Here is a 13,145-nt window from a genome sequence, read left to right as displayed (position 1 = left end):
AGGTCTGTGGTGTGCAGATACTTCATGATGTCGGCATGCTGTGTTCGTGAATCTTCCCTTTTAAGGAGTGCTGTTGCTCTCAAATTTGTTTTCTTTCACGTAATCAATACAGCTGCTCGTTAGCGCGTGTGAAAACGAACGTGAAATTTTAGACGACTGATCTACACACACGTCTTCCCCCGAGGAGATGCTCGGGTTTAAGACGGACCCATGAGTAATCAGCTGTCCTGTAGGAAAGCGCTGAACTTGATCCCGAGACCCGGCTCAGGGCCTGGTGTGGCTGCCTTGCTCTGTGACCTTGGGCAAGTCACAGGAGCCCTTCCTCTTTGGGAGGATGTGAGCTGTCAGGAGAGCGCGATGAGCCCAGGCGAGCGGTCCCGGCCGGGCCTGTGGTTCCGAAGTGCCGTGAAGTGTCGGCAGAGGCTGGCAGAGAGGAGAGCTCGTGCTTTAAGAGCTGCTCCAGCTCCGGGTTTAAAGATTTAAATACACCCTCAGAACGGAACTGTTAGGACAGATTTGATACGATTTTAACATATGTAGCTTTTTAGGTGTAGCCCGAGACAGGACTTTAGATTGCCACGGTGCGGCCGGTTTCGGATCACTGGAGGTGTCAGGGCTGTCTGACTAGGCAGGGGCCCCAGGGCTGCCTCCCGCAGGGGCCCTCTGTCTTCCTGGTCACTCAGCACATCCTTGTCTATTCCCTGCCTTGAATCCACTTACAGGAGCGCGGGTGATAGCTGAGGTACTGGCGCAGAGCAGCCGGCGCCATGGCTGGTGACGAGAGCCCTTCCTTACACCGGGCGGTTCTGACACTCAGGACAGGACAAGAAGTGGCGAGGAGTGACACGTCGTCTGGCACACACTGCGGGTGGTCCCGAAACCATCAGGCTAGGATGATTTCAGTAGAGGCTCGAGCAGATTTTCAAATAGCCTTTGTGTGAAGTGATAAAACCTTGGGGGCATGCCGTCACCGGGGGTGGGGGGGTGTCACAGTTGCACTGGGAGTGCAGGGCTCCCGGGAGAGGTGCGAGGGCGGGCGCCTCGAGACGGCTTCGTCCGCTCCCTCCCTGCGCCGCGGTAGCCCCGTGCTGGCGCGCTCGGGAGCGCCTTTGTGCCCTTATTTGGGATGCGCTGTGTATTCCTTCTCTGTAGAGTGCCTCACCCAGTGCGGGTGCGCCCAGGAGAGAACGCGTGTCCGCTGTTTAAGTGCCAGCGGGCTGGGGAGTTTCAGGCACGCCCCCGTGAGTTAGGCTCGCACATCTGTGGCTGTGGGGTTTCTTCGGTCAGCTGTGTCCACGTGAGGTTCTGCCACCACAGTTCCAAGAGAGGCAAAGCAAGTACCACCATCTCAGCGATGATGTGCAGGGCCCAGGGAACGTCTCGAGGGTGGCCCTGGGGCTGGGCCCCTCGTCCGCCCCACAGGGCCTTCCCACCAGCACTCGGGGGCTTCCAGGGGCACTCCTGACCCGACGCTAGCCCACAGGTTGTGGGGGTCTTTAAATGTGATAAGAAAGTTCTTTCTCGTTCTTTTACACACATGAGACATGGGCTGAGGAATTACTTCTGATTTTCGCCACCACCCTTTAAATCACACCTACAGTGCTTTGCAGCGGTAGCACAGAAACGCAGGGAGGAGCGGGTGCCGCTGATGCGGACAGACGCGAGCGATCATGTCACCACACCTCAGTGCCTCACACTTTGTCTTCTCCAAAATGAACCCTCCTGACTCGTGTTGAGCATTCGGTTCATAGCTTTGCCCTGTGTGGTTTCTAGTTTTTTGAATGGAATTGCCGCGGATGCATTGCTGCGTGGTCCCTTGACACTTGGGTGGGTGATGACCGCAGGGCAGGGTGAAGGGCCGGCCCCGAGCGTCAGGCAGGGGCACGTCTGTGCGGCTGCTGCCCACCCAGGCGCTCATGTGCGGAGCAGCCCCACGGGGTTGCCGTGACGTCGTTGTTTCTCACTTTTGTTTTCCCGAACTTTGGCTCTGCTTTAATCTCCCAGGTGGTGGAGCTGAAGCTGGGCGGGAAGGACATCCCTGTGACCAGCGCCAACCGGATCGCGTACATCCATCTGGTGGCCGACTACAGGCTGAACCGGCAGATCCGCCAGCACTGCCTGGCCTTCCGGCAGGGCCTGGCCAACGTGGTCAGTCTGGAGTGGCTGCGCATGTTCGACCAGCAGGAGATTCAGGTGCGCTCCTCACGCTCGGGGACGGGGGCTGCGTAACACCTGCCTCGGAGTTTATGACCTGAAATCTTTTTTCCAGGTGTTGATTTCTGGTGCGCAAGTCCCCATAAGCCTGGAGGACCTGAAGTCCTTCACGAACTACTCAGGTATGCTGCCACTGCTGGCTGCTTCTGAAAATGCCACAGATGGTTGTGTTTCCAGGTGATTGATTCACTGACATGGTTTAAAACCCAGACTGTGCAGCGAGGTGAACAGTGAGCGTCCCCCTCCGTGTCCTGTTTCCTGCGTTTGCGTCCCTCCCCACCCGTGCCCACCATGTGCCACACACAGACACACGCTTGCCCCTTATCTTCCTGCTGTGTGCGCACTGTTCTGCATTTTGCTTTTTTCTCTTCACAGCTTGTCCTCTTAAGTCTCTACTTTGGGGCATTGGGTTGCTTCAGGTCTTTGCTTTTTAAAAAAAGTGATAGCAAGAAACCCCCACTGACAATAAAAGGGAAAACTGCAGACTGAACTGCATAGAAATACTTGCATTTGATTAAATTAAACTTGGCTGCTTCTGCTCTTTAAGAAGATGAAAGACTAAGAGGAAGACATTTAAGTGTCCAGTAAGTGAACAGACAGGTGCTCACAGTGTGAGTGGTTAGAACATTGCCGAGAGAAGTTAAAGAAGCTGTAAGTAAACGGAGAGACAGTCCGTCCCATGGGTTGGAAGACTCGTCAAAATGTAATTCGCCCCAGTTAATCTACAAATTAAATGCAGTCCTTCTCAAAATCTCAGCAGGCTTTTTGAAATGTGAAAATCAACAGGCTGATTTTAAAATTTAAATAGGGGGGTGGGGTTATAGCTCAGTGTGGAGCGTGTGCTTAGCATGTCCGAGGTCCTGGGTTCAACCCCCAGTGCCTCTATGAAAATAAATAAGTAAACATATTTATATGGAGATGTAAACGACCTAAGATAGCCAGAACAATTCTGTAGAAACAAAGTGGAAGGACTGTTGCTCTGTTTTAAGACTTGCTATAAAGCCTCAATGATCCAGACACTGAAAGCGGTACAAACAGCGGCACATTGACGGATGGACACAGTGGGGCTCAGAGACACACCCTCAGGGCCACAGTTAATTGACGCGCGCGTCACAGTGTGCACACGGAGGAGAGTGAGCTTAGACATGCAGAAATGCATTCAACGGGATCAGAGACTTGGAGGCAAAGCCGAAACTGCAAAACTTCAAAAGAGCTTCCTGGAGGAAATCTTCATGACTTTTGGATCAGGCAGAGTTTTTAGTTGTACTCCAAAAGCATGATCCAGAAAAAAATCGATAGAAAATGGGACTTCCTCAAAATTAAAGCTTCTGTGCTTCAAAAGATACCATTGAGAGCAAGAAAAAACAAGGCACGGATTAAGAGAAAACATTTTCAAGTAATACGTCTCATAATGGCCTGGGTCCAGGGTATATAAAGAACTTTTGCAGCTCAGTAATAAGACAACCAAGATTTAAAAACATATGCAAAAAAAAAAGTTTCACTTCAGAAGATACACAAGAATGTCTGGTAAGCAAACAAGAGGAAGCACGTGGACAGATGTTTGACACCAATAATCGTTAAGGAAATGCACATTAAATCCCAGTGAGATACCACTACTCGCCCTCTAGAATGTTCCGGAAAGACAGACAATACCCAGTGTTACTCTGTGAAAAAATGTGAACCCTCTTGACTGGTGGCAGTGGGAAATGGTGGAACCTCTTCAGGAAGGTTTACAGTTACTTTCAAAGTTAATTGTGGAACAACGGGGTTTTTGCAAAAGAATGAAGCTCCACCCTCACCTCACACCACACACAAAAATTAACTCGAAATGGATCAAGAACTCTCATCCCTGAAGCTCCCGGGAGAACGCAGGGACACGTCCTCGTGGCCTTGGGCTTGGCAGTGGATTCTCAGACATGACACCGAAAGCAGGAGCAGCAAGAGAAGAAGAACATCAGTTGGACGTCATCAGAATTACAGGCTTTGCATTAAAGGACAGAATCAAGCAAGTGGAAAGGTCCCCTGCAGAAGGGGAGGAGATGCTTGGAGGTCACGCGTCTGGTAAGGGCCTGGCATCCAGAGCACATGAAGACCCGCGGGTCAGCAGGAAGGCAGCGAGCCGGTTCCCGGGGGGCAGAGGACGGGCATAGGCCTCTCTCCCGGGAAGGTGACGTGGCCAGCGCGCCCAGACGCACGCTCGGCACCGCTGACCACGGAGCAGGTCACGTGTGGTAGGGCAGCTGTTACTACACACACGGACACACACACAGACGGTGACGGGTGCTGGCAAGGATGCAGGGGGATTGGAGCCCTCCTTCGTTGCTGCTGGGGTTGTCAGACAGCCCCTGTGGAAGGTGGTTTGGCAGTTCCCCAAAAAGCTGGACGTGGAATTGCTGTATAGCCCAGCAGCCCTGCTCCTGAGTCTGTGCCCAGAGGAACTGGAGCCGGAGACCGAGACCGTGTTCCCAGTAGCCAGGAGGTGGGACACCCGCGTGTCCACCTGCAGGTGAATGGCTGGACGAGTGTGTCGTGAACGTGCGGCGGAATGTTACTGACTCTTAAACAGGAGTGACGTTCAGATACAGGCTACAGCACAGGTGGCTCTTGAAAACATGATGCTGAGTGCAGTGAGCCAGACACAAAGGGACATAGATTGTGTGAGTCACCTCATGTGAAATGCCTAGAACAGGCAGATTCCTAGCCACTGAGTCACCAGGGCCTGGGGAGAGGGAGGGGACCTACTGCTTAGTGGTCACAGGGGTTTCTGTTGGGGTGAAGAAAATGTTTGGGCTGAAAACAGCAGAAATGGTTGCACAACAGTGTGAATGTAGCTAATGCTCTGGATTATGCACCTGAAAATGGCTTCTGTGCAAAATTCTGTGTTACATGTTTTACCCCAATTTAAAAGGGAAACCTCTCCAGACCCCCTGTTGTGTTGAGTCTCCTCCCAGCCTTCCCTCCAGGGCCGTTCTGCTCAGATGCTGGACGTGGCCCCAGTGGGCGCTGCCCACGCAGCGTGTGGGCCTAGTTTCCTTCAGTCGAAACCTCTTTGAGGGCACACTTAGGCACAGAGAGCGGCCGTGGTTGTCGGTGGGGTGGACGTGGGGTTTTTTTGAGGAAATGGAAATGTTCTATAAGTGGGTTGAGGTGTTGGTTACTTACGTGTGTGTACGTGTGTGCGTGCGTCTCCACTTCTGCAGTTAGTTTGTGTTGCTGCCAGTCTGGGCTCTGATGCGCCTGTAAAGGCAAGTAACACCTCAGGTCACGTCGAGTCTTACGTTTAAGACATGAAATCAGTCCAGCCTTCCCTTCGCCAAGAAGCTGTCTTGGGCAGTTTGCATTGTCCTGTCTGCACTGGGAACGCGTACCTTTAGTGACCTTAGCTATTCCAGTAAATAGGTTTAAAATATTACCATATTCATTTTGGTGCCAATTAATGCACTTAAGATATTTTATTGATGTTATTTCTGGAGTCTATTATCAACGAGGGAACAATATATGGCAATTATTTCAGTTTTAGGAAGCACTTAACTAGATTAAAAGCTGTAAGTAGCAGACATTACACTTCAGGACAGTGGTCTAATTGTGGGCTGGGCTGCCGGGTAGACGTGGTCTGTGCCTTACTGTCAGAAGGCCGGCTGATAAAAGGAATTTAGATACTGAGATTTGTTGGCAAAGCAGCGAGCCCTATTAAAAACAAGGCTCCCAGTGCGCCTGCGTCGTCAGGCGCGTGACCGGCCCGTGAACCCTCCGCTGCTGGGCCTGGGCATGTGCTGCCCAGCAGAGGCCGGGGCGCGCCCCGCGGGCTCCCAGCTCTCGGGCCCCGGGCGCCGGCAGCGGGAGCCGCAGGCCTGGTTCCTCGCTCTGGCCTCTGGTGCCTGTCCTTCTGAGGCTCCCGTCCCCTCCCAGGACGGAATGGTGGCTGTGGTCCCCGCGGCCAGCACGGCCCGCGGCCACTCCTGCGGCTCGTGCCTGGGCGCCCTCGGGAGAGCCGGGCTTTGGGCCCCTGTTTGTCCTCGGACATCTCTTCCCTTTGTCACAGGAGGCTACTCCGCCGACCACCCCGTGATCAGAGTCTTCTGGAGAGTTGTGGAGGGGTTCACAGACGCCGAGAAACGCAAGCTGCTCAAGTTCGTGACGAGCTGCTCCCGGCCCCCCCTGCTGGGCTTCAAGGTAGGGGGGCTGGGGGGTCGAAGGAAGCTGCACACACGCTCCCAGCGCGTCGCGCCTGTGCACCCTGTCGTCGTGCGTGACTGCGTCTTACCACACTGACCACTTCAGCTTGGTCAGTGAAGTGTTGGCTGTTGTCTGTGTACCCGGTGCCAGTTTAGTGGTGGGTGTTCTGACCACGTCCACCGTGTTCTCCTGTGGCTGTGGGGGTGGCCTGTGAACGGATGGGGGTTGCAGCCGGGTGGGCTGTCTGAAGTGGACTTTGTCAGCCTCAGAAGTCTGTCTGCATCTTAGGCCATTTTCACTTCAGAACTGAAGAAAACACAGGCTACAAATGATGACGTGTGTTTGGTAAGAGTGATGCGTGAACACAAGTATGTTTTTCCCTAGTTGTTCACTGTTACTTATTTTGTGTTACCTAGCCTTAGCGAACCATTTCTGACAGCTTAGTCTTGACCTCATGATGTGGCTTAATATTTTTAGCAGTTAAAATTGGTCAAGGGACAGTTAATGTTTTCTTTATTCTGGTAATTTAAATAGAGCTTTATTAATAGTTCAGAGATACACACAGTGCCGTGTAGGACAGTAGTGTCGACTCAGATAAGCATCGTCTGTTCTTGTGCTTGTGAAGCTTGCAGAGAGGCATTCACCTTCCAGTAACCTTGGATTGACGAGGTGTATGTCAGTTCTTTAACTTTTTACTTTGAAATTATTTTAAATGTATAGAGAGGTTGCAAGAATTGTCACAGTGACCTGCTTCACCCATGTTGACCAGTTGTTAGCGTTTTGCTACATTTGCTTCATCGCTCTCTTCTGCACGTTTGTGTTCTGAATCATTTGGGAGTAAGTTGAAGACCTGGTGTTCTGCACGCTTCTCACATAACCACACACATAACCACAGCTTGGGCTGGAAATAAGGCCTGTGCAGTGTGTCTCATCCTGCGGTTTCCAGAGTGTGGTCCCGAGACTGGCAGCTGCAGCTTCACCTGAGGACACGTTAGAAGTGGACGTTCTCAGGCCTCCCCCCGTCAGTCCTACAGAACCAACTCGGGGAGCAGGCCCAACCCTCCCGTCTGAACCTGCCCTTCGGGTGTGTGAGGCCCACTGCAGTGACCCCAGCTGTCCCACAGTGTCCTTCGTAGAACCCCATCCCCCGATCGGAGTCCAGCCCGAGACCACCCGCTGGTTCCTCCAGTCTGTCTGTGACGCTTTCAGCAGGTGCAGGCCCGTCATCCTGAGAATGAATGTCCTCAGCACAGTGGGGCCCCTGCTCCGAGGAGTGAAGTCCTCAGACAGATGACAAGCAGCACACGTGCACACCGCGCTCACGCGAGTGTTCAGACCAGTGTTGCCGGTGACGGCCAGAGACAGTCAGCCAGCTGTCCCCCGCTGGAAGTGGGTCCCCACAGTGGGGTACATTCAGAAATGAAAGGAACGCGTTACTGTCACGCACTCCGCCTGTGTGGAGGTTGGAGACCTTACGCCGAGTGAAGACGTGCACAGCGCACAGCCTGCTGATTATGTGGCTCCCCGCACATGAAATGTCTTTAAAATGCAGGTGCCCAGAGACATGAGGCCAGTGGTCGCCCAGGGCTGGGGCAGAAACAGGGCGCTTTAGGGGAAAGGGCAACATTCTGAAACTGAATTTATTAAATTCCTTGAATTGCACATTTACATGGGCAATTCTTACAGTGTGTAAATTACACCTCAATTATCATGTTCTTAGAAATTGACATCAGTAGCTTAATACAGCTATCAAAAGTGCTGTCGTAAAGTAGAAAACACAGAACCAGGGGCAGGCAGAACTGTGGCAGCAGTGACCGCGCCCAGAATCAGCTCGTCTGTTAGAAGGAGGGGTCAGACTGGGCCAGAAAAAACTGCTGTGTACAGAGCACCACACCTGAGCACGGTGACTCAGGACGGGTTGGTGGTGCCCTGGCTTGCTGGGTAATCCCCCTCTTCCCAAAGAAATAGGCGGGTCTACTTCATAGTTCTGAGCGCTGGCCCATGAAACCGAACATGAACATTGGCCTCTGAGTCTAGTGAAAAGTGGGCAGCCATCAACCTGCGAGAAACACGTCTGCTTTCTGGCTGCTCTTGGGCGTGTAGTGAGGTCAGGCAGCCTCGCCAAGTCGGATCTGAGGAGCAGGAGGACGCAGGTGAGCTGGGCCGGCGCCGGCAGTAAGGGGGGCTGGTGAAAGGCGCCGTCGGCCAGTGACGGAAGCAGTCCTGTGACCTGAGCTCTTACATGCTAAGCCTTTGATATGATTGGGCAATTTTATCAGTAACATGTATTATAAGAGATGAAGCTTCTAGTATCTTACAGTTTCAAAACCACACCAAAGCTAGAAGTAATAAAATTAAGCGCCTAGTTTCAAAAAGGGAAGTTTGGAACACCTTGTCCGTTGAAACCGAGTGGGGGACGCAGAGACTTCTGCTGGCTCCTCGCTCGTTAGTGGTGCGGGGTGTTTGCTGAGGTGGGAGCCAGGAGCCTTGCCGGAAGGGGTGGGCTCTAGACTCTGGCAGCGAGTGGGAAAAGTGGAGGGACTTCCAGTAGCTCTGAGACCCCAAACCGAGTTGCAGTGACAGTCCTCTGGTCCCCTGGTGACGATCCCCATGTAATCAGAATCGAGTTACCGCCACACAGTGAAAAGTATGTTTTGGGGACCATGAGACAGTCTTCCTATTTTAGATTTTTTTCAATGACCTAAAGCATGTTAAATGTGAAATGTAATTAGGAGTTTGCAGATGCTTTTGCAGGTGTCATTAGGCTCTGGATTTGGGGAAATCACTGTAACACGCATGCTTTCCAGTTAGCTCCGCGTGCCTGGGGGAGGGCCGACGGGATTCCGGCTTGAGAGGGCAGGGCGGCTTTTCGCTGGAGTCCTGTGAGTAGCAGTGGCAGGAGCGCAGCTCGTACAAGTTGTGAAACTCCTTCCTGCCAGGCGACTGGAGCAGAGGCTCATCTCTAAAGCCGATTAAAGTTTAACGAGTGTGGTTGTTACAGACAGCAAGATCATTAAAGTGCTGTAGGAAATGGTGAAGTCGCCGTCAGGCACATAATGAATCCCTGAGTTCCTCACTGAATGAATGCAAATCCCCGTTGCTCTCTGTTTAATGGTGCACAGACAGTGCTCTTGATTCGGATTTCAATGCAGAACTTCATTTTTTTTTTTAACTTTTAAGACTCCAAGTAGGAAATTCAGTTAACATGAAAGAAACAGTAAAATGTGGTGTTTGACTGCAAAGTGTATTTCAGACTTTCCATTTACCGGTCATGTATCCAGCACTCACTGACCTGCCTTCAGAAGTCCTTTTCTGGTTCAAAAATGTGATGTTTTTATTTTAGCACATTCAAACGTGTGAGAAATTCTTGCCGCCAGAGTACCTAGAATGCTAAATAATAAGTAATACATGTTCTTTCTGTTTCTTTTGGTTCCTGCTCTGACATTTTAATGAGAGATTTAAAGTAGCATATAAACTACATTAGGGAGGAAAGGCAGTGGCTTTTGAGCACGTGTTGCATGCACGTAGATCGCGTAGACTTTGACAGGAAGCACCGTTAAGTGTCTTTATTCAGCGTTTCGCGGTCTGTGCTCGTGCCCAGTCTTGCCACGTCACACGTCACGTGCCGAGTTCAGCAGGCAGAAGGAGCCAGATCCAGCCCAGGGAGCTCGGCCAGCTGGGGGCCCCGTCGGGCCCCTGCTCGGTCCTGTCCTCTGCCCTCCTCCGTGGTGCTTAGCAGGGGGTTTCTTTGTGTGCTCCTGGCTTTCTCCTTGCAGCGAGAGGAGCATTCTCGTTATAGGAAGTTGGGAGTTGTGGTTACGTATAAGGAAGGAAAAATACCCATCACTCCCCCATTCTGCCCACCTCATGCTTTCACACGAATGGGCGTCTGCGCCCACGTGTGGGCGCAGGCTTGGACAGATAGGCGTCATTTTAAAACGTAGCTTCAGCTGTGTCGTGTTGCTTTACAGGCGGCGGTTTTCACTCCGCATCACACCAACATCACTTTTCTGAAAGTTAAATCGCCTTTGAAGTATCTTTGGTCAACTCCATAATGTCCCATTATGTGAGTTTACCTCCTTTGCTTACTGCTTTTTTGTTAGTTGTTTACAGCTGTTCCCTCCTAACAATGCAGCGAGCATCCTGGTACCTAAACCATCAGCCGCGGCCCCGAGTGTTGTCTCGGGATGCGGTCCTAGAAGTCGAGGCCGTGCTCAGGGTCTCGTGTGCGTGGGCCCCTCACCTTCCTGCCAGGCTGCCCCCCAGAGTCAGCCGGCCCCCCGGGGCAGGCGGAGCTTGGAGAAGTGTTGGCAGTCCCCACTGTCAGCAGGGAGCGCTGCTGAGACCGGCCTTCATGTTGGTATTTGAAGCCTCTGTCCTGCCATCACGGCCCTCAGCAGCAGGAAGCGCGCCCCGCCGGTGGCTCCTGGTTCCCGCCTGTCGCCAGGCGCCAGCGCTGGGCCCATTCTCTATGAGGATGTTTAAGCAGCCCGGCCTCCGCCGTGAGCTCGCCAGGCCCCAGAGTCGGCAGGCCGAGGCCCTGGTGGGGCTCCTCTGGGAGGGAGGCGTGTGAGTCACACCCTGTGTCTGCTGAGGTTCGTGTCTGAGAGCCTGTCTGGTCGTCTGTGGCCTCAGAGGACCGGCGTCTCCGGAGGTGTCGCATGTTTGGTCTGCGTGTGACGCCTGCAGACGCGCTCGCGGTGCCACACGCCATAACATGTGCTTATTTGTTGCGTAGTCGTTCTTAGGAGATGGAAACTACCGAAGTGTCTGTTTACAAGTTGTGCTGCACGTCCGGGGAGCCCCACGCAGTCTCCCAGGGCGGTGGGCGTTAGCGGGTGACGAGCAGTCGCAGCACAGAGGCGTGTGTGTAACGTCTGCTGTTTTTTAAGTGAAGGGAGGAGAAAATACCTTCTCATCTCTGCATTCAGTCTGCGGTCAGGTGCTCAGGACGCCCAGAGCAGCCTTGAGTGTGACAAAAAAGCGAGTGTCCTCTTGGGAAAGTGTGACAGCAGCCGTCACTTTTCACCATTTACAGCCAGTTTTGTGTGATTCTTAAAAACTCCTCTGGGGCCACGCCTACTGACCGCGCCCCTGCCCTGCTGTCTTTCAGGAGCTGTACCCCGCCTTCTGCATCCACAACGGGGGCTCCGACCTGGAGCGGCTCCCCACGGCCAGCACCTGCATGAACCTGCTGAAGCTGCCCGAGTTCCACGACGAGGCGCTGCTGCGGAGCAAGCTGCTCTACGCCATCGAGTGCGCCGCTGGCTTCGAGCTGAGCTGAGCCGCCCGCACCCCACCCGGTGAGCAGCACCCAGGCCGAGGGGCGCTCGGGCTGGACTCTGAAGCTCTCCCGGCCCCACCCCCCAGCCCCCTTCATCTTTCAGTGGTTGATTAAGTTGTGCGCACTTACTTAGATGGACGTTGCTTTTCAGATCCTTAAAATAACACGTGTTATGTGCCATGTGGCCCACTTAGTAATTTTGCCCAGAAGAGCACAGTTTGCAGACTAGTGGCAACTCAGTGAAATTAACCAAAGATGAAGCTTTGGCTTTGCGGACGGAGCCGGGCCCTCCCTGGGCCGCGCGGCCCGGGGGGGCTCCTGAGAGACGGACGGCGCCGCTTGGGGGCCCAGACTGGCCCTGCCCGCGGAGACCCTGGGGCCGACGGGAGGCGCTTGCTCTCAGGGCCGCTGCTCCTCGCGTGGGTGAATTGTTTACAAGCCTGATTGTTAAAACTATAAAGGCGTTTTTTTTTTTTCCTGCTGCCTTTTCCCAAAGTGGTTAGGTTTGGAAAATAGATAAAGTGATGCTATTTTACTTGTGTTTCCTAAGCCATCTGCCCCAGACGGGGCGAGCTTGCTTGTTCCCCGTGTGCCACTGACCTGCGTCGGGATGGTTGGACGTTCCTGTGTGTGGGTGTGTGCGAGGTGGGTGCTTCATTCTCTCCATTTCTGTCTCCACTTTGTGCCTGGAGAGCTTTCAGGGGAGGGGTCTCCGTCCAGTTCCTGCGGCGTGTGTGACCCACGTGAGTGATGGCTCGGGGGGAGGAGACCCCACGGCACGGTCTCAAGTCACTTGAACCAAAGTGCGGCTCGCACACCCTCGCCTGGGCTGCAGCGGCCGTCTTCCCGGGTGTGGGGGTGACTTGTGCTCCTGCCTCCTCCGCTCCCCTCCAGCCCCGGTGCTGCTGTGCAGGACGAGCGGGCCGGCCCCAGACCAGTGGGGGGCGCGCTGGTGCCCCCCCCCCCCCCGAGATACGGCACTTTATCAGGACCTGACTTGTTGCTGGGTGGTTTTGGCCTCTGAAAGCGGAGAGCGTTGCAGACGTCGCCTGTGAGAGCAGAGTGGCCCTTTGCTGCTGCCGGGGGGCCGGAGGTGTCTCGCCCGCCGCCTCTCCTCCACGGCTGGTGTTCGCTGTCAGGGGGGCTCTGGGGCTGGCCGTCGCGTTGACAGAATTAGCAATACACTTTTAAATGGGGAGCCAAATGACACTTTGAAGACAATGACCATTATCAAAACAAAGTGTGTAATTTCTTAATTTGAATAATAAATTAAGTGTCTAAATGCTGTTTGTGGTCTTGATACACAGAAATAAAACGGTTAGGGCTTGTCCTTGGTTTTGTTTTTATTTGGGGCTGTTTCATGTTGGATGTTTTGTATCTTTCTTACTCATTAGGTGATTTATGTGTTTTAGTTACGGTATTTTGAAAATGGAGTATCTGGGACTGAAGAGAAATGGGCGGTTACGCGTCT

At 53.3% G+C, this 13,145-nt stretch overlaps 1 protein-coding gene across 5 annotated transcripts in view; it reads left to right on the top strand.

Moving 5' to 3' along the window:
• UBE3C (ubiquitin protein ligase E3C) overlaps positions 1-13,004 on the top strand; it is a 99,925-nt gene extending 86,921 nt beyond the window's left edge. For 4 of the 5 annotated variants that reach the window (XM_074366641.1, XM_074366642.1, XM_074366640.1 and 1 more), the window contains 4 exons: positions 2,005-2,193; positions 2,270-2,336; positions 6,257-6,387; positions 11,504-13,004. In XM_074366641.1, coding sequence (XP_074222742.1) covers positions 2,005-2,193; positions 2,270-2,336; positions 6,257-6,387; positions 11,504-11,674 — 558 coding nt within the window. In that variant the 3' untranslated portion in view covers positions 11,675-13,004. The remainder of the gene's footprint in view (positions 1-2,004; positions 2,194-2,269; positions 2,337-6,256; positions 6,388-11,503) is intronic. The other variant, XM_074366643.1, reaches the window with a different exon arrangement.
• Positions 13,005-13,145: the final 141 nt, after the last annotated feature.

Source organism: Camelus bactrianus, chromosome 7 (genome assembly GCF_048773025.1).
Source record: "Camelus bactrianus isolate YW-2024 breed Bactrian camel chromosome 7, ASM4877302v1, whole genome shotgun sequence".
In the NCBI taxonomy this organism is placed as follows: Eukaryota; Metazoa; Chordata; class Mammalia; order Artiodactyla; family Camelidae; genus Camelus; species Camelus bactrianus.
This window is presented reverse-complemented; position numbering and strand designations above follow the sequence as displayed.